At 38.6% G+C, this 22551-nt stretch overlaps 1 protein-coding gene across 9 annotated transcripts in view; it reads right to left on the bottom strand.

Annotated features, from left to right (window-relative positions):
• The window catches only part of ATP2B2 (ATPase plasma membrane Ca2+ transporting 2), a 440103-nt gene that overhangs the window by 178250 nt on the left and 239302 nt on the right, over positions 1–22551 (bottom strand). For all 9 annotated transcript variants that reach the window (XM_075053370.1, XM_075053376.1, XM_075053369.1 and 6 more), the window contains one exon: positions 13874–14358. In XM_075053370.1, the coding sequence (XP_074909471.1) occupies positions 13874–14072 (199 nt within the window). In that variant the 5' untranslated portion in view covers positions 14073–14358. The remainder of the gene's footprint in view (positions 1–13873; positions 14359–22551) is intronic.

Genomic DNA, 22551 nt, shown 5'->3' with positions numbered 1-22551 from the left:
TGCACAGCCATAAAAGTCTTACATACTAAAGAATGCAGAAATGGTTTATAGTTCCTTCCTGTTCTCCATATCTCACTAGAGATTTCCCAGAATAAATGCTGCTAGTTTCATGTAGCAAATGAATGGATATACTACTTTGCCTGCAAGCTTGAAGACATTGGGGGGGGGGGGGGGGGGGGGGGGCAAATTTCAGAAAATCCATTTCCAACCAGTTTTAGGTTTTGTACATGAAGTTTATGTTTTGCTTCATCTTGAAACATTCATGTCTGGATAACTAAATTGCTTAAATTTATCAGGGCAACATTTCTATCATCATTGACCACTCACACCAACATATGCAATTATTCAATAACACAAGAAAACATGGATCATTTGTAATATGAATAAATACCTTCTAGAGATTACATATATATAAGCAAATTTATTATGTTTGCTACTTATAATCTGCTAGAATGCTGTTTTCTCATGGCAGGTATGTTACACTGAAGACCCATCTCTCCTAATTTGCATTGCATTCTCCTAGCAGTTGAGAGCTCAGAAGCGAGGCTCTGTGACCGGCGTCCTCAGGCTCTGCTCTCCATGCCCTCTTCTGTCCCCAGAAGGCTTGCAGGTTCCTTCTCACAAAGATCCGACCCTCTTTCTGGAGTAAAACGAAGTAACTTTTCCGAAAGCTCCTGTACATACAAGAATTAATTTTGGAGATTTTTTTTTTTTTAATCTGATTTCTACTATGGTAAAAGCAGTGAGATAATTTTAAAATATATACCTAACAAATGGCGGAAAAAAAAAAACCCTAACTAATTAATTAAATAATGTTATACTGCCACATTGGGAATCCTCCTTTTGGAGAGGGATTTTTCTGATATGAGACACAGCAACTTCAGCAAATGGAGCTTAAACCTGTTCCCCCAGCGGACAGGACGTACCAGTCAACGGTCCCTTTGCCTGTAGAACTACACACATGCTAGGGATTTTGCTCACATTGCAACATCAGCAAGAACCATAATTTTATTCTAGTCAGCCACCACCAGTCACTTGCTAATCCAGTAAGGCTACCAAAACTTTCATGGATAGTCCCAGGCAGATAAGACATGCTATCAATTTTTAACAATAGAATGAACTTTTTCAAAATGTTTCAAAATAAAACCAGGCTTAAGTCTATTCCCCTCCATCTGCCTCCCAAATTCAAAAGAAGCTGGCAAACATTTCTTCTTAAAGATATCATGGCAACCTCATGCACCTGAGTCTTTTAAGACATCTAGGAAGACTGAAGAAGTCTGCCAAATAAAATTCAGGACTTTTTAAGCAACAATGCAAGTTAAACAGCTCAAAATAAAAGCGAGAGAGGAGGAAGGTCTCACTAAATTGTGACGAAATATTGACCCAATTGAACAAGAATTCTAGGGGATTCCAAACTGGGTCCCAGATTCAGGGCATTAATTTTAAATACCTCATTTAAAATTCAGTTTGCTGTCACTACATGAACACGACTAGATAGAAAAAAATGACAAGCTTGCAAAAGCGCTGGGTGGATTCTCCAGGGAGGGACGCCAGCAGTCACCCTCGCACAGTAAACAGTGGCTGGAAGTGACTTGTAAGAGCGCGGCTGGCATCGCCCCTGCAGGGACGTTTCACGTCCACAGAGCAAGGTGAGGTGTCCCTCGTAGCAGCTGCTGAGCATGGGAAGATTTATAGGCCAGAAGAGCAGAACAGGAGAGGCGCAAAGATTTTTACATCCAGGAAATGGTATTGATTGCCGCTGCATAGCAAGAACCAATATATTTTTCTCTACCATTTTAAGCTGCTGCTGCAGCGATGTTAATGTCAGCATCAATACCTTTGGAAAAGTGGGGCAGCAGAAAGCACTGCCAGCATCTCATGGCAAAACACGCCACACTGATATCCTTGTTAAACAGGATTAACATCAGGAATTAAAAATAACATCTAGGTTTGGGGGAAAAAAAACCAAAAAACCAACACTGATTTCACCTTAAAAGTCTTTGTATGTTGGTAATGCTGAAACAGTTATTGTGATAAGTTATTTTTAGATCATTTCAAACTCTCCAGATCTTTTGCCATGCACACTCTTCAGGGCTGAAGGCAAAAAATCTCCGTTTGTTCCAAGACATTTATTTAACATTCAACACAAACATTAATACAGGCTTATTCTCAGCTTTTATACAGTACTTTGGAGCAGTCGTGCACATGCATGTTAACGAACTGGGTGTATTCTTTGTCCTCTAAGAGGTCACTTTAAAACAGCCAATAAGACAATTTGAGCTTAATGACTTCTGCCATCTGATATTTCATATTTAAGCAAATTACTTCAGCTACACTATAGCGTTAAACAAAAACAAACTATCACGAGCAACTCATTGAAGAAAACAGAGCTGATCTTTGCACAGCCAATACATTTACTCAGCTAAAACTGTTTTCATTTCTCTGGTAATACAACATACTATTCATATCCATCTTACGATCCAGTGTGCATGACAGGTTTGGATGACAATTCACTTCTGTAGTGTCAGGTTATAGTTTTTACTTTGTGGGTTGGAGCAGATTAGCTTTCATGTTTATAAGCAGGTAAAGTAGCAGGAGCGGTAATACAATCACAGAGACTTCCTTGGAAACAAACCCAATGACATTTATGCCTTTTTCCTTAGCTATGTTGTAAATTTTTAAACTTTATTTGTAGAGTCCTTCAGCACCTATAGCTTTGAAGTACCAGTGACGGACAAGGCCAGCACCAGAAATAAGCAAATTTAACTTCCCAGGGCCAGCTACAGCACTTGCGTAACGGCCTCACGTAGCACCGTATTGCTCCCGTTTGATGCACGCATAATACTGGTAATCACCAATAATTTACTTTCATGATTTACTTCAGCATATTATTTCTTAAGCCTGAAAGCAATTGTTCTGAACGCTTAACTAGGCGCCCCGTTCTGCAGTTTGTTTTGCATCTACTCGACGTACGCTAATGAACCAAGAGCCAGGGTCAGCTCTGTCAGACTGCCCCTGCACCTGCTGAACGCAACTGCACAAACTCACTGACTTGAGAAAACAATAGAACAAAGGAAAAGCCCAAGGCCCTCACTGTCACCACGTGAGATGTGTACAAAGTCAGCAGGTAGGCACACCTTAACGTTTGAATAGTTTTACAAATTTACACTATACTTTTGTAGGAAACAGGGGTGCTTTTGAAGTTTTTTGAGTTTTTTTTCTTTAAGCAAAAACTAGACAATTTGCATAGTGATAGGTTCTGATTTGGCCAGCCTCTTCACTGTTGTTTTACCCTTTTAATCAATTATCACTCACCAACAGGAGTGATTTTCACCAAGACAGTCATCTTTATGTACTCCAAGTTTTCCATGGGCTAAAAGTCAACTGCGAGACTACAGTTCAAGAAAAGGCATCTATTTTGGCTGTCGTACCACAAGACTACAGATGTCAAGCTGGATGACCTCTGCTATCTGCGCAAAACCATGCAACAGTCATGACCCTACTGGCAAAGTAGAATGATGAGGTAATGCAACAATTCTCTACTACTTCAGGTTTTTTTTTTAATGAATGCAAAAACACTTCAGGGTGTAATTAAAAAAACCAACCCAAACACAATCAAACAAAACAAACAAACAAAACAAACCAACCAGTGGCTCAGAAAGCAATCATCATTCCTTTAAAATTCAGACCCTGTGCCAGGGAATGGGTGGGGGCCAACATGCAGCTGAAGTGAGGCAAGCACAAGGAAACTCACGGTGCTCCAATCTGCCACTCAAACTTCCAAACTAAGGTAACGACTTGAAACCGCTAGAAAAATTGTGAAGAAAGTACAAGTAGATTTGTTGGATTGTTCAAGCAAAGAATTAACTGCGGTGCCTAGAATAATGCTTATGCTAAGTGCTAAGATTATAACTTAATAGTTGTACTGTAATTTTAGAGCATTACTATGTATTTGTCTTCCTGCATTAATGCTGACATGATCCTCAACAAATAGTACTCAGCCTATAGCATCTGCAGCCCTGTGCCCTCATTTATGAAGTCAAAGTGAAATTCTGCTGCAGTTAATAGGATACTTACTGAATGCATTAAGAAAATTCTCCTCTCATTCTTTGGTAACTACTTCAAGGACAAGCTCTCCTTTTCAAGCACACCTGTAAAGAAGTGGGCTATTCCCAATTTTCCCTCATCTCCAATGCTGATCAGAAAAAAGAATCATGACAGCTTTTGAACTACTCTATAAATTTGGTTGATTTTCCTTCCTCCTACTTATTTTTTCAGTCTTTTTGTAACTTAGAGGACTATACCTAAACTGCCCTCATACTGAAAAAGACGGTTCCTCTGTGGGAAGTGGTGGGGAGGAGAGATTGACACAAAATGCAAAAGGAATAATCAAAGGAGTAGCACAGCCCATGCAAGCTCAGGTTTTCAAGTCTTTTAACAGAACTGACTCAGCTCACAATCCACACAGGAACTGAGTATCTGCAGTCCCTAAAGAATTTCATTTGAAAGCAAAGAGGAAACAAGGGCTAGTAAATGCTATTGTTACAGAAATAGCAGCTACATACACCCAGCTATTTCTATTATACAACAGAAATACTCTGCATTTAATATAATCCGTGGCTGCATTGCCAAGTTCTGGACTGGCAATAAGGACAGGACATTAAAATCCATTGTTTTACCAGCTCCGAGGCAAGGACAAGGAATGAGATTCCTAATGAGCATTCAGAAAGGATTTTTTTTTTCTTTAAAAGTTCAAAAGAAAGTTACTATACCATGCAGCAAGCTATGCCAGACTATGTCACCTATTATCAGTGAAAATAGGTTCTTTATGTCAGAAGCGATCATCATTTTTTCAAGATGTGTGGGGAAGCCTTCTTTGTCCTTACACCTTTTGGGATGTGCAACTGCAAGCATATTTTCTAGAACACCTAGGCAGATATGGAAAAAAATTACTGGAGCTAGGGTAGAATTAATTTCTAGAGATACTTAGAAGGCAAGTCAGAAACTACGAATGCATCACATTAAAGGAAATCAGTATTGAGGAAATGCAGTTATGTTTGTCTTGGAAGCACATTGAGTTGACTGCCAGAAATACATCTTTAGCTTTATTTTCTGCTCACCTCACCTTTATAAACAACAGGCATGTCAAACATCATCAATATTTGACTTCTTGGAAAACAGACGGAAAGAGTAAATTTGATCAGCCTAGATTTGAAGGGTAAGTAGCAATTGCAAAAGAGGACAGGAGGCCGGAAATCATTACTGCAGCTGACACTGTGCTTATCCCAAGCCTGTTCATATTAGTTATCATCAAAAGAAAAATGACCAATCATTCAGTCATGCTAACTGCACTTGCAAGACTACTAAACTTAGACTTGCATATTGAAAGCCACTGCCCCATTTTATCCAAACACCTTTTACTCTTTCAAAACATAACATAATCCTCTTTCATGAAAAAATATAAATGCAATGCTGAATAAAAAAACATTTCAAAATTTCAATTATTGTGAGGAACAGCATCGTCATCATCTGTCCAATCCACAGATGATCCTTGCAAAGACTTTAGTAGCAAAGTTTTCCAATTGCCATGGCTCAGCTGGAAGCAGCATCGCTGCTAGCAGCGACACTTGGCAAAAAGTTTGGGAATGCCTAATACAGATGCAGGTAATTGGTTTATCTTTAAATTTTAAGGTGGCATCGTAAAGGGAGTACTTTTTGCACCCCTGTAAGCATCAGCTGGGACAACTGATTAAGAGCTGTGCTCTTATGTTCCCTCTAGCAGGGCCAATCACAAAAGGATAAAACCACTGCATGTCAAAGGTTTGCTTTCACAGGACACTGACAAAATAAGGCAGAAACCCCTTTCACTCTCTCTGATATACTGCAAAGACAAAGCTTAATTTCATCAAGGGCAAACTGGCTACATCGATTGGATTATTCATTTGGTATAATGGACCTTCCTTTCTTCCTGCAGCTTTCTCAAAACAAGAACAAAATTAAGATAAATCAGCTCTCACTCAAGGCTGACACACTATATACATTTATGGATTTCTAACCCTGCAATACAATAGAAGCGAGGTAATCATTACACGATTTTTTTTTTCTCTGCAGTACTGTCAGTCTTATATAGGCTCTGCAGAAAATAGGCATGCTTTGTAAAGGAAAGGCTGCAGCATAGCTCAGCAGCAGCTCCACGCTTCTCTCCTCCCTTCTGCTCTTTCTTTCCCATTACTGCTTTTCCTTTCCCAGCACAGAAGCCACCACTTTGATACACGTGCATGAAAGCGCACACAAGAGAATACCTTTTTGATCCTCCAGGCAAAGGACTAATTGCCTTTTGCTGAAGGAGCACCACTAACGTAATCCTACTTTGCAATTTCAACAACTGACGTAACTGCCAGAGTTTATGAAATGTAAAAATTACTTCCCCCATCGTTATGTACACTGTTGCTATTATGTTAAAGATCTGGCCTCATCTTTTTTCACACAATAAATGAGCAGGTTATGCCAACAAACTCAAACCACTGTTTCTACAAATGGGATTACACATTTATCAACTGCACCGTATAATGGCAACACTTTCCATCACTTATTATTTTGCAAAAAGGGAATGGCATACTGTATTGCATCATTGTATTTAGATCAAGGAGAAATCTGTGGCACAATACATTATGGCAAATGTTAACCTACAATAACCTCTTTACAAAGAGGGAAAGAATTACTTAAAGTTGCTGGGCCAGACTTTCTTTTGACTTAGAACACATTGTAGTTGTAATTGAGCTAATTACAATGAACAAACATCAGACCTGTGCAGAACAGGTGCAAAATCTCACACCCATTTATTATTCTGTTCATCTAAATTTGAGGTGCAACAGCAGAATGTATGCTTGTAGTCAGTAATATTGCCTGCATGTATTTAATGTACAGTCTTAAAGGGAAGGGGTGTTCAGTTTGCATGAAAATAGCCTCCTTTCTAGAAGTGTTGCACCTGCTGAAGTAAGATCATCACTGAAAGGAAGATGACCTCCTGGGTAATCACATAAATAAATCAGCACTGGCTTCAGAAAATCTCTGATGCTACCTAATACAACAGGCAGAAGACATTCACTTGCTTTAAAGTAAGGTTAGCAAAGGAAGAAAGCAATGCCAGTTACACAGAGAAGCTTTTCACAAACCATTTAGGATTCTCAAAGGAACAGGTGATCTAGCTTATGTTTATTTTAAAAGCTTCATGGGGAAAATGCATCATGCAATATTTCTCTAGCTTTCTACAAGTAAATGAATAAAGCCAAAGTAAATCAGCAAGTAGCACAATGTGCCAAAATCCAGAAACAAAATGAGCAATGAAATTGTACTTATCACCTAGAAAAATCTAAGCCATTCATTTGAGATGCTTATGTTTGGGTAACCTTTGGGAGAATGTTTGCTGTTCCATTACACAAACAATGGAAATATTAGATAAGGAAAATAACTGCAGTCGCCAAGAAAGCTCCATGCACTACTCTCAAATCATTAAACGTGTAGATAGTATTTTATGGATCTATAACATAGTGCATACAGCAGGAATGTCAAATGTACAGAACTGTTTCATCCAAACCCTGAGTTTGCATGGGTCCCAGGAGCGCGGTGCAGAAATCCCTAGACCAGTACATCTGCATGGCACCGTGCTGATACACCCGGCGAAAAACCAAAATGTAAGAGCCAACGTCAACTGCGCTAACGCCAAGTATTACAGCTTTAACAGGCATGTTATATAGGACTTTGAGACAGTACTGTATGCCAAAGCAAATCTCCTTGCCTCACATGAGTTATTAACGCACAACCATCTTGCCTAGATTTTTTCCATCTGTTCGCAATCTTGAAAGACCTACTATGACAATGGTGTTTAATGCAAACTTGGGTCAGACCCAGCGTTTCCCCACAGAACGGAGCAGCAAAGAGCCAGATAAATAATAACCGCTTCAGCGCTTTTCTCTGCAGCGAGCGAGCAGGAGCCAGCGGAGCCCCCGGGTGCAGGCAGGGAAGGTGCCCAAGGGGAGGCCCCCACGCGCGCACACACACACACACACACGCTGCGCGTCCCGTCCCTGCTTCCCACCCGTCCCGGGGGGGCAGGCACCGTTCTGGCTCCCCCAGGCCTGTCCCCACAGGTAAAGGCGGTACAAATCCATCCGTCGTACCTGTCAGGGGTTCAGCAACTGCCACCGTAACTTCGAAATGAAGTAGGGTCAGAACCCGCCTGCCTTCCTAGCTCAGCAGCCTCTGACTGCAACAGGCAGTAACTTTGCTAAGCACAGCTTGCCGGGGAGCGGGCAGGGGCATTCGGGGGGTGTGGGCACCCGAACAGGCCAGCAAGTGTTTAGTGAAGTGACTACAGAAATATGTCAAGTTATCACAAGTTCTTACCAGTTCAACCATGCTTCACGCTGCATGAATAACTAGGCGAAATAGGAGTTTAAAGTTTGTTAGTGGGTTTTTTCCCATGCAAGGTAGGAAAGAAGCGTTGCAAAATGCAACCCTTAGAGGCCTTCGCCGTGCCAATACTGAAGGTTTTTTTCATGGGGAAGGCTGTTTTCATTGTTTAAACCAATCCTTCCATGTGGAGAGAACATGTACAAATAAGGACTAGATGTGTGCTTGGAGTTTGGCTTCTGGCCTGGGTGTGTTGGCAAATTGGCCTGAACTACAAGTCATGTTTTGACACCATAAATAAGGACGAGGAATTAGATAGCACAGCGCTCTGGAGAGAGGATGAGCGGGTCTTCTCTCACAGTGCTTTTAGGATGCTGCTTTGAAGATTTCCAAAGTACTTCAGCTGAGCCTTACGACCAAATTCTTAAAATCTACTTTAGGAGAGCTAGCAGCATAGCTTGTACAAAAATCATTTCATGAGTAGAATAGTATTCATCCTAACACTGAATTTAAAATAAGTTAAGAAAATCTTGAACTTACACATAGTATTTGATGGTTTATGCACGATTAAGTGTATTCTTTTAACAACAGCTAAAATGATGCTATTACCAATTTACTTACTTTCATAATCTATTTTTGACAGTGTGGTTTTATAGATTTCAATCTCTGGCAACCCATTATTTTATATTTCTATTTTAAACTTAGATTTGTCTCAATCAATCATCTTTCCTTTCTCAATTTGTTTCTAAATTCTTTACATATCTGTAGCTAAGTTAACACATAACAACACAGTGGTGCACCTAACTGAAATTCAGTATGTACTAGCAAGATTAGCTTCAAAACAGAATAATAACTTACTAAAGGTGTATTTCTATAGCAGCAAGCTGGAGGAACCAAAACTAGCGAGTACTAAAAGCAAGTGGTTAATTTTTTTGTATTCAGTATTTCTTCGTCTTTTACCTCACAGTTAAAACTGTAAAAGGCTTTTTAGATCGGAATAATGAAAAATAAATACACCTACACAGTTGGCTTAATTGATACTCAGTCCATACCTCCCATATAACAAACTTGCATTTGAAAAGAGAGAGTCACTCATATCTTGTATCTAACTTAACTAAGGGCAGTTATGATGATGAAAAAGTCAAGTTCTACACTAGAAAGATTATCATGTAACTGCTAATTGATACTTTCCCTTGCCATGAAGCCTTATTACAGTATCCTAAGAGAGCTACAGCTAAAAAAAACCCAAACCTTGCATTTTTCATATTAAAAGTAGGTTCCACCAGCTCACGTAATAATATCACATCTGAAATGTTCTCGCACTCCACCAGACCGATTCTAGAAATTTAGCCTACTGGGTGTCCACTAAACACCAACAGAAAAAACTTCTCCTATAGTGGTGTAACATTATCACCAATGGGTAACATCTTTTGGAGCTGCTGCTTCAGGCCTGATCACACAGACATCATCATGGGACAAGTTTTTTTCTTTATATAAAAATGAAAGAAGCATCACTATACACAGCTTCACTTTTCAGGCACACTGGAAATGACTCCATCCAAGTATTTTAAGCAAGAAATCATGGAAGTTAATTCACTAGCGTATTCTTACAAGGAATAAATGTTTTTGTAATATGAAGGGAATGCAGATGAAAAACTTGCTGTAAATCGGTGCGTACTACATAAAATTATGGGTAAAATACAGCTAAGCACTGGAAAGAGTGGATTCCAATCTCATTTGGTATTCATCCAACTAACTCATCACATTTTACCAGCTGTCCTTCATAAGGTATCACTAATGCTCCAGTGGGCCTCAGAGACTCGGATTGCATGGGAAATTATACAACTGTCATCACAGCTCTGCCCAATGGGGGATTCAGTGTTGTTTTGCAAAATGACAGCAAGCTAGATCCTGCTTATTTTCGTATTACTAGAATAATGAAAGTGAAACTAATCTGAATAAAAATATTTTTAAAGAAAATTCAAGGAGACACTTCTTTGTATTTTTTCATATAAAGTATTTCCATAGATTTTGGGGAGGTTCTTTTTATGAATGCTTAAATGGTAGCTTTTCGTTATAATATAATCACTTTAATGCAGGAAATCCCTTAGGCATAACTGAGAGCTGGGATCCACACTGCATCTACAGCTAGAAAAGCAATCAAAGAAAATTTAAAGAAGAGACTGAAGCCTTGTAATCCATAATAATATCATGAATTCATTCAGCATGCAAATAGTATTCTACTCAACATTCAGCAGACTTTTAAAGCTCCACACTGAATTAATACATGAGTTCAGAAAGCACTAGTAAGTGTATCTTCACAACAGCATAAATAGCATTTGAGTTATGCATGAAGCATCTTACCTTGAGAATTTCAAGGCCTTTAAAACAGAGCTTCAAAAAGGCACTTATACTAAAAGTGACTGATTCTACCAGTCCATAGGTGGTACATCAAATATTAACATGGGAAATGAATTGCTGAGTAAACTCTAAGCTAACTGCTACTTCTTATTTTCTAAATACTGAGGAAGACAGTAAATTCAGGTTACACCACATTTTACCAAATTATGAAGTGCCTGCTTCTGGGATACATTTTTTATCTCTGTTCCAATAACTACTTAAGCCATACCCCACAAAATGAGAGACTTTCTGAAAACAAGTTCTGAAAGAGCTACAAGCCTAGGAAGAACCAAATTCTACAGTCAAGTCCTTTTTGCTGTTTCATTCATATTCACCCAGGACTCTTGCTCAGCAAGAGTTTATTTGGTTTATTGAAAGATGTAGTGCCCTGCAGTAATGCTTATTCTGTTATTCCTCCTAAAATGGTGTAAAATGTGGAGCACTCCAAACTACAAAAAATAGTGGGAGTTCAGTTAACTGTGCTTCACCAAAAAAGATGCTGGTTGGAAAAGTGCTTTTCAGGCATGGTGGCAAATTATGGGATTCCATAAAGATATTTCATGGAGAATCTACTGTTTGCTGCAAATACCAAAAGATAAAACTCTTTGGGAGCCTCCACTATGTATGTCAATAATTTATTCATAAATCTTGTCTACTTGATGTTAAAATTCCATTTCCATATAAGAAACTATGATGTTTCATTCCTCTAAGAATAGTCATATCTTCAAGAATATCCTCTTCACTCTATTTTAAGTTTCTTCTCTGCGCTTGGATACAAGAAAAGTAATGGCTAGGGACTTGTATCTAAACATATGCTTATATCTGAGATATGCCTTTAAAGTTTTTCTATTGAATTTTTATGGATACTTTCTCTCAAATGAAAATTTCTGAGTTTGACATAACATATTTCAGAGAGATTCCATCCTAAAAGGGTTTTTCCAAGTAAAACAATTAAAAATAAGATAAAAACTTAGTGTGACTGGGAATACCTATTATGTTATCTAATTTAAAATTAAAACCCAGCAGAGTCTTCATGATTCCAAGGCTATGCTGATTGCCATTTGAAGCTGGAAATGTTTTTCCCTAATGCACAAGTGATGAAGAGCACGTAAGGCTTAGAGGAAAGTTACCTTATCTGAAGTATCAGATATAGATCACTGCTGGAGTCAGCATGCCACACTAGTTGGATCCATACACTCTGTTCCGATATGAGGAATTAAGTTTCCCTGATGTCACAAATTGAACAGATAATGCAATTAACATTTCCTTTGAAGTTCACATTGACCAGGTAACTGCTAGAATGAGTTGGCAAAACTTTACTGAAGTCACTGAAGTGATCTTGGCTCACACAGACTGAGACTTCAGGTTTGACAGTCTATAAACTGCTGAATCCCTAGTGGGATATTTATAAATCAGTGTTTATTCTGTCATGTAAACATAAAGATCCTGCACTTCTGTCTGGAATTCCCCAGATGTGTCAGGGATCTGTCAGAATCGCTGCATGTTCTCTGCAGAGTTGATTCTCTCATGTGCACCAGCTATTAGGCCACTCTCTGAAAGACTGACGGATGTCTGGAAACCCCACACGAGTGGCAGGGTCTCATTTTCCTACCTCAGCGCTCCTACTGGGAGCAATCTCCAGGTAGGAAAAGAGGTCCTGTCTGAAGGATCAGATCTTTGGGCAAGACTAGAAAATAGGACGGATCTGTCATAAAATGTTCCATTTGCCACTAGCTACTCTAGAATACAAGAGTGCACATAAATGCTGAAGCACTACCGGAGTTGGCTGCTCATTTTAATACAGAATTAGCTTAATAATCCTTTGCTGAAAAGGTACCATTCACAGTTCTATAGTTTATAATGCTTAAACAATACTAAGACTGTATATGATCAAGTGTAGAACCATGAAGAATTTACTTGAAGACTAGGCATTGATAGCTGCTCCTTTGGGACTCTTCAACTAGTGTAATTTATAATGTCACACTATGTGATGCTACAATTGACACGTTTATGATTACACCAATAATTCAAGACTTTCAAGCATTTAAACAGAGGAGGTAACTAAATGATTAATTTAAAAAAGGAGAGGATGGAATAAAGCCAAGACTTCTATCTTCTTGAAAAAGAAAATAACTTAAAATGAACATCTTGGCTGCTTTACAAGACAAGATAAAAACTATAGACTCGAAGACTTTATAATTTCCAAAAGTGTTAATATTCCTTGGAGATGAAAATACAGTGATGAAAATAGAATTCTTAGAATTAAAGAGAATTTTACTTGCACTAAAAGAGAAAGAATTGGTGAAAAGGAAAATTGCACGAGGAGAGGGAAACATCTCACTATTGCCAACATTCTATGGGGAGATATTTGGGATGACTGTTGAAAAACAGACTACTGTCTGATGATCAGGTAGAGAACTCCAAAAACACTTATAAGAATAGATATTGAAAAAGTGATGATGTGTATTATTAAACATAGGAAAGTAAGGAGTTTAATTACACATACAAAAGAAATCCGACTAACAAAAACATTGATACAGTCAATATATAACTTAATAACTTAATAACTTAAGCAAAGCTATGTATGGTAATACAGTAAGTCAAGATTAGTAACCACAAAATATCTATGTATTACATATTGATCTACAAAGTAACATAATGTGTATCTCAAAAGGTCATTTCATGTTCTCAAGATGTCCAAACACCTAGAAATTCTTCTGAAGTAACTAGTCTGCACCTTCTTTGCCCCAATATATATGTTAAAGCCTCTTTATAATGCCATAATACAGGTGCTGATTTTTTTGTCTGCCTTTTAAGGAAGAATTAATGCATTTAGCTATTTGAATAAACAGCACTTCTTTTATTCTCATGCTAGCTTCAGCTATAGCTAGACTGGTTTTATCTTCTTTCTCTGAAGACTCCTCTTTTGTTTTATTATTGTTGGGAATAATGGCAGCGCCATGAGAATTGTGTTCAGGTTTGAAACAAAACCTCTTTCTTTCACTATCTGGAGAGCACTCATGCAAAGTCCCCTGATTGAACTGAAGTGAAATATGCTTACCTTCTGTTGGTGATGTCTTCAGATGTCTGCAGAGCCCCTCTGTTTCCCCATATGTCTCTTTAATTTTTACTACTGCTTCTGTTCCTCGAAGTTCCATGAGGGAGCGCAGTTCTTGCAGTGTGCACCCAAACTCTCCTGCATGGTTGGCCTCATTTCTTTGGTTCTTGGAATAAAAATCGCTATTTGTCATGTCACCCATTGTTGCTGATTATATTGCTCCACTCGTTATAGTTGATACAATCTTAAAACTGTTTAAAAATTGCAGGAAAGGAATCTTGAATTCCAATCTGAGAAATTAAAAAGAATCCAGTGTGTGTCTGGTGAGCGATGTGGAGGATGCCTCTGGCGTGCAAGGTGTCCCTGACTGACTAGTGGTCCGCAGAACGGCTGCTTTCACGGCTGCAGACCAGCTGAGCTCCATTCACCATTTCCCATTATGCTGCGCCCAAGCTGTAGAATCTACATGGTCATTTCTTCCTCTGGACCTTTGGGAACAAACAGAAAGGACTCATTACAAGAGTGAGCAATAACGCTTTACAAAGGTGATTTCAAATTTATTCTATCATTGCAGTTTGACTTGTCATTTAAGAAAAGCTAGGCAGAAAAACTGTAGAGGTGTCCTGTAAAATGCTGCAGGTAGTCAGAGCTAGCATCGACAACAAGGATAACACTAGCTCTGTCTTAGATAAAGCTCTCTACAGCTAAAGCACCAACAGCAGTGTTGCTTACTTTAATCAAGTCCCAAGAGCACCTGCTAAATGAGATGGCTCATGAATATTAATAAAGTAAGCGATTAGTCCAGCATGCTAGATGCACCTCCAGTATATGCTCTGGTTCATAAAGCCACATCAATCTTTCATCTGACAAGAACAAAGACTCTCTCATAAAGGCTACAAGGTAACAAAAATTAGTTAAACGCTACTAGTTTTCACAATGGGTTAAAGCAAAACTGTTTTTCAATGCAAGGACAGTAAAACTGGTGGAAAAACTAGAGCCACCATTACAAATTCAGAATACATTTAAATACACTACATCTTGCAGCCCTGCCTTCTGTGGAAGGAAGCATACCCCAGAAAAGAGAGAAAATGCCTCAGTGTCTTGGTTTGAACAGCCAGAGCTACGTCTCGTACAAGGCAGCTGTTGGGTTGCTTTCCTCCAGCGCTGCCCGTGAGCCCCCTCACCCACAGCTTCGCCTTGACAGCGACAAACGTGCGAGCACGGAGCCAACACACACAGACACACACGAGTACAGATGCACACAGGGTGGGGTTGGCTTTTTTCTTTTTTTCTTTTTTTTTTACCCCCCCCCCATGTGCAGTGTTGAACAAGTCACATTTGGACCATCTGGGAGACAGTTGATTACTTGCTAAAACCAGCCTTTAAAACCTGTTTCCCCTTCCCATATTCTAATGAAGTTGGTTTAAATACTGCTGAAACCAGCAATTATATTTGGCACAGAGAGTTTTAACAGAGATTAAAGGTTTCCTTTTGGCCTCAAGCGGGTTAGTGCGAGCACACTGTCTAATCTATAGGTCTCAGAATAGTTTTCTCATAATAAAAAAGATCTTTAAAAGAGCACACCATCAGCGTAATGACTGACAAACCTGCCACAGTCAAAGTGCATATTCTGAACTTTCTACGTACAGTCATACACAGTGGAAACAAGTCCACACATAAAGGACTTGAAACACTTTGGGATCCTCTTTAAGTCCCAATTTTATATTTGTGCAACAATCTCCCACCCACATATAGCTGACATAACATGTAGGCTTGGTATTTCCACTGATCTATACTGCATTGCTGTTGCTCTGCATGCAGGAAAGATGAGGCGCACTGTATGCATTCATTCCTCTGCCCACAGTGACATTACCTGCTTTGGAGCTGCCTAATATACCTTGATCAATTAGACAAACTGAACCTCTAACAGCCCTCTCATTTACAGATACAAAAGTCAACATTCCTTCTATTTCTGTGGAGGGAAAAAAAAAAAAAAAAAAGGAAGCACCAAAGTTTCACTACAATATTACAGAATGCAATTAAAATAGCAGCCAACTGCTATGTGCTTCTTCTACCCATCCTATTTATTGACATATATTCTAATGCTAAGAACTTCTGCCAACCTTGGTTTCACATATTCACATATTGCATTTCAAGCTCATGAGAAAAGCAGAATTTCAGCACAAAAATGCTGCTTACAGTGAGCAATAAAGAGAAACTGGAAGTAGTAATTAAAAAGGGCCTTTATTTGCCAAGCAATAGCCAAGGAGGAGATATTCTGCTCTGTCAACAACACTCAACTTTGCATGCTTGACAGTGTTCACAGTATCAGTTCATTTCTAGATAATTCCCTATGTATAGCATGCAGAAAAGACCTTACTCACTACTGCTTTATCTGTTTTTAAACAGGATGGATTAGTATTCTGAAGAGAAATAACATCAGCCTGTAGCATTATTTTGAAAAAATTGCAGGATAGAAATGTCACAGATGTCCAGTAAAACAGACTTCATCCCAAGACGCACGGAATCACCACAACCTCCACTGATTATATGCCCCTCCTTTCCTAAAATCAGCATTTCAGACTCTTCCTGGTTTCATCTATGGTAAGTTGCTGCTGACAGTCACATCAAAAAGCAAACTCAGATTGGATCATGAAAAAAGAATACCCAGAAAAATGCTGTGAAAAAATGAGGCATCAATAATAATAATGAATAGCTAAAATGACAGACTATTTACTTCCAGTGGGCAAAAAATAATCCATTCCTAAGATAAGTACACTTCAAGATCCTGAACGCTGTTTAAAACAGCCATGATATCCAAAACAAAAACCAAAAAAAAAAAATATGCCATTCATCTAACACAGAATTTACAGGGCTTTTTTGGTCCTGTGAGCTTTTTAAACATTCCTCTAATAAAATAAAATTGTTCTTAAACTGTTCCATAACACCGCAGTGCAAAGACGATTACTAGTATTTTCTGAGGAAAACCATCTACCGATTTCATTAGTGAAGCAAAGTGTACTAAACGCACTGTCAAAGATGTTTTCTACACGATTTTTCTGTGGGATGTGTCCACCACTCTCAAAGCATCTCTTGACTCACTGTGCCATCACTACACATTAATATATTTGCTTCTATTCTTAGAAATTTATTGTCATTTGTCAGCCACAGCAAGATAGTGTTGTTGCTTTTTAGCATGTTTGAGTCATTTACCTGCTTAATTTTTAATTTCACTTTCAATTAAATATTAATCAATAAACAACAAATATGAAGTTTACACTTCCTTCAGTGCTTTAAAAACAAATCACTTGGAGTTTGTGCTCTTCATGATTCACCTAATGTTACGACACCAGGGAAACACCATCTCACGTTTTTGAAAGGCAGATGGTAAAAAATAGAAAGCACAAAGCATGACTAACATTATTCACCGATAATGCATCTCTCTAATCCCACGGAACAAGATATGCAGGCTTCATTCGATCCTTGAATCTCTTTTATGAAAAGTCCAGGAACCTTGCCAGGGTGCATACCAGGTTAGCATGACTGACACACGACCATCTCACCCTTCCTGAGCAGTTAATATTCCTTTAACAAAAGCTGAGAAATAGAAAACTTGAGACTGGCACACAGCAATATTCCCCCATCAGTGGGGCTACAAGCTTTGCATCTCCAAAATAGATCAAATTACTGGAAATTTAAAGTCTCCTCTACAACAAATCCAACTATTGCACTAGGTTTGGGTGAGGGGGAGGATTATTTTACAAAACACACTCAAAACACTGGTATTTTCAAGATGTGGATATAGTATAGGTGAACTACCAAGGGATCCTGATTTTAAAAAAAAGGTGATACCTGTACATTTTCAAAATGAACGAGTGATATTATTCAGAAACAATATCACTGAAAAACCCTCAGCGATCCAATTCAGACCTACCTTGATCTACCATACAGCTGTTCTTTTGCCTCACAGGAGCTGCAGATCCAGACACTCTCTGAAGAGAAACAGGCACTTCTAGACTGAGAGTTTTTCTAATATGTGTGTCTAAATTAGGTGAACTGAATTTCACGCTCGGAGTGCCTGCTTCCACTGGTTGTAGGGCAAGTCTGCACAACTAGTTCACAAGAGATATCCAACGACATTTGAATCCCACTGCTATGGTCTAAGCTACCTGGGGAATAACATTTCCAGCAGTCAAAGGGAACAAGACTGAGTAAACCACAAGTTTCAGCAGTAGAAGGTGCATTGCACTGGGGGTGGGAAACAGCCAGGGAGCTCAAGGACTTCTCCCTTTCTTCTCAGAGGATCCCTGAGTCCCCTCAGGGCCTCCAGGCCAAAATTTCTCAACCTCTTTAACCCAAGGTCTGCTCAATCTCTTTCAATCCGAAGACCATCAGCTACGGTGTGCTTCAATGGTTTTAATTTATAACCAAATGCCTCCCAGGCCACAAAGGGCCACCATCCCCAAATCCTGAGAGCACAGCTTTTGACATCATTTGAGCACACGATCATTTCCTCCTCCGTTATGCATATTGGTCTCACCATTCCCTATGACAATTTACAGGGTAACCAGTCCTCCATAGACATGTTCAACAAAAGAGAAATAAAAAACTCCATTAACTGAAAAACTAAGTTCACACACAGTGTTACATTGTTTGTCCAGACAACAGCAGTAGCTTTTAATTAAGGTTATTTCCTTTTATTTATTCTTACCAATGCTTCCGAAATGAGCTTTAGAACTAAGAAATTTGAGTAAAAAAAAATTTCATAAAGAGCAGTTTGAAAATAAAACTATGTTGTGGACAAAAAGACAAAATAGCAGCCCACCTAGAATCACTTCAGGTGGCAAAAGACTGCACACACTAGAAAACCTGAGTAAAATAGTATCCTTATTTTTCTCATTAAAAAGTCAGAATATAAGTCTTCATCTTGGTCAGGGATTTTGTTTGTCAAAGACGTCATGGATTTTTGTTGTACAAAAGCACTACAAACTCAAATTATTTGCCGGGTGGTTGGTTTTTTTTCCCCCCCAGAGTGGCTATGTCTTGGGGAACAGGCTTCCATTCCTGTAGAGCCCAAGTCAAATATTTTTCATCTTCTAGTTGCTTAAAGGAAATGCATGCCAATTAAAACAGAAGAAATTTGGATGAGCTAACAGCAAACCTGCTGGGAAAACTATTCTTTGACTTTCCTAATCAGGAAAAGTCTCATCTTGGAAGCTTGTAAATATTTTCACAGTGCGTTAGAATGATTTCTAAGTAGATATCATCACCACGTATTCTGACATCTGATTTCATTTGGACTTCTGTTGGCAGAAAAATTAGTACCAAGGTAACAAACCAGATTTCATCAGAATCACAAGACTTACGTTTCACAGTCATTAAAGGTCTGGACAAATAACGGATTCATGACGACTCCAAAAAATCAGGATATATTAATAGTCTCTCTAAACTGTTATCTAAGATTATGCTAACTCTAACCTCAAAATCTGATGATGAAGGAATTGCTTATATTACAGGAGGAAGGATGAAAAGGTAATCACTTCTTAGCAGGTTGGCAGAGGCACAGCCAGGGCAGAGAGATCAGCAAAGCCCAAGTACTATTCACTCATCATGCAACTGGGAAGAAGGCATACAGGGCTGGTTCCCCTGGAATTAAACTAAGGGAGTTAGCACTTCTCATCCTTCTATATGTAGCATTACTCTCCCACTTGGATTATTATTTGGCTGTAGATATAATGCCAGCTGGTCTCTTGGGACCTATAGAGAACCCCCAAAATAAGAGGGGGAAAAGCGCTCGAAGTGTCACATTTTAGTGAGTAGTATGTATTTAATCAGATTTATCTGTATTCATTGCATTGGAGATACCATTCCTTGATAAAACAGGATTGGAAGCAGATTTAAGGGACTTCTCCCTTGAGTCTGAGCAAAATCATCCAACAGTGTTTTTTTGAGACTACAGTTCCTCAAAGTTTGATGTGAGGTGTGGGTAGGAACAGGTTGACAACATATTGCAGAGGATGAAAAACTCATGGCAGACCTTTGCAAGGTGAAACCAGTTGAGAAGGAAAACCATAACCTGCTCTGTAGACGTCTCCAGATATGCAAAATAAAGCAAGTGTGCCCCAGCTGTACTGCCTTTTACAATTTCTTTTTCTTTTCGTGTCAAAGACAAAATGTCCATCCATTTGTGAATATAATCTTCATGGACCAGAATGAGAAATGGATTGTCTATCCAAGCAGCCAACGAAGCTAATCAAACACACCCAAAGATGCTCAAACTCACACTCTCTTAAAACAAATACTGACTTTGAAGTTTAATTATCAGGAACACACAAGATACAGAAGGAACAAAGGAAAAACACCATTTGAATATAAGCAGGTTGTCACCTTCACAAGTGTGAAATTTTTGTTTAATACCAGGAAGCTGAGAGTAGATAAAGAAAGAGAAACTGGATTTTGTAGCTAAGTGTTGTCTGAAAATATTCCTGACTTCATCACTACATTTCTTAATGAATTTCAAGTTGCACTACGTTAACTCGTACATAATTCATGATGAGCACACAGGAATGATACATTTGTACATTCCATTTACAAAAAATTAGAATTTCTTCTATGATGCTTCATTCAGTTGTTCTTACAGAGAAATATATTCCCTCTGATAATATGATGACATAAAGACAATGAAGTTAAGGTATTATTTTTAAAATATTACAAAATGAAAAAGAGGTGTGGGTTTTAAAAAAAAAAAAAAAAAAAAATCAAAGGTAACTAGCTATTACAATCCCTGAAGTAACGATTGTTTCTGTCCTTTCAGTATGAATCCACGCCTCCAGTCAGCTTGGACTTCTTGGACCAGTTTTGTTATCAGGTAGGATAAATAAAAATGATTCCATGCCTCCTGTAAGATACTGTCGATTAGTTGAAGGCAAAAAAGGCCCTATCACAAAATAAATTTGTATTAAAGGGGCACAAAATATCATTAATTTCAGTTATACAATGAGCTTATTTACTTCGGACTTCTACCAAACAGAATCAAACTCTCACAAATTCGCTGAAATTTTTTTTCCATGCTGTACCAGTATACTGAGGGAAACTTAAAATAACAATTGAGAAATAAAACTACCTCCAGTGCCCTGTTACAGCATACAGTTATTCAGTCTACAATTTGATACAAAGTCTGTTTTCCACCATTACTCATGTAAATGGTTACAGCAAAGCCAAATGAACTACTGACAGGAACAAAAATACTATTAAAGGAATCAATTCAGTCCCATTAAAGTCAATGAAATGACTGTATCAGTGACTTCTGGGGGATTGGATCAGGTCCTGCAGATGAAATCCTGCCTCCTCTGACGCCAGAATTTCACTCTTTATGAATGCTGTTAGTAGACAGCCTGCAATAGGAAACCAAATCATGTTTATTATTGCTCATCGCTGAGCACTTGTCTGAGTTATGAAATATTCCTGGCTTTGCTACGCAACCCCATTAACGCGTGCTGACTGCAGGCCCTGCTGTGTGTGACCAGAGGGCTAACCAGCAGTACGCGCTCCAACTGGTCTACAGCCCTACACGGCACTAGAGATCCTTACTCAAAAGTCATCTCCTACGCGGAGAGATTTTTCTAGCAAAGTCTGTCCTAGCCACAAGTTTTAAGAACCCGCTCTCATTTCTTGCTAGTACTAACATGAGATTTGTTTTGGTTTGCTTTCAGTGATAAAATGAAAGGTTATTTTTCATTAGCTATTTATTCTCCCAAGACTCTAATTCCACATTGCAAAGCAGTTAATGGATTTCTTTTATTCATTACCTTCCTACACAACACGTATTCCTACTCTTCAGGGTTGTACTTTTGGCACTAAACAAAGACCCATTCTACACCTATATAGCCTGTAGAAAATTCATGTTTTCATGTACAGCTGCATTGATTTTATACAGAGACTAACACAGCACAGTTATTCCAAGGAAGGCCAACTTCCAAACAATGTTATCAACTTGATTGTAAACACAGCTGGAAGAAAGCTAAGGGTATTCAGGCTACAGATATTCAAATATCATTAAATAAAGTAGATGTGAACAAAAGTCTAAGTTTAATGCTCTCAAAGCAATAGCTGATCAGCTAAGGAACATATCCCAGCAGAGACCCAGGATTCAGCATCAGTTTATGACGATGATGACTGCATCAGTTACAGAGCCTGGGGGGAGGTGGGAGAGAGAGGGAAAAACTCCCAGCCTTTCTTTAGCAGAAAACACAAAAGATGCATTATCCAATGATGTAGTAGAGAGACCTACTGATCAGGTACAAGCTCAGCACCATCATCTCCAGGACAAATTTTTCAAAATTTCTTCAACTGGGCTGAAGTACTTGCCTTTTTTTTAGCAGCAAAAAAATTATGTTATGCTATAGTCCATTAGAGTATCAACCCAGGGGAGAAGGACAAAAAACCCTATGCAAAAAACTGCCCAAACTCACCAGACTCCAATTCAGATATTTTCTTTACTTTGCTTCATTAAAAGCAAATTATTGAAACATAAACAATAAAAAGTTGGGGCGTTCAACATTTGTCCTTTTTTTATGCATTTTACATATCACCAGATTTATTAAATCTAGAATTTTAATTACCACGTGACCTTAACCATCAAGAAGATATCAGCTTGAAGCAGTGATTTCAAGGGATTTTGA

The sequence above is a fragment of the Buteo buteo genome, chromosome 21, assembly GCF_964188355.1.
Source record: "Buteo buteo chromosome 21, bButBut1.hap1.1, whole genome shotgun sequence".
In the NCBI taxonomy this organism is placed as follows: Eukaryota; Metazoa; Chordata; class Aves; order Accipitriformes; family Accipitridae; genus Buteo; species Buteo buteo.
The sequence above is the reverse complement of the archived record's forward strand: the minus strand, read 5'-3'. Positions and strand labels throughout refer to the sequence as shown.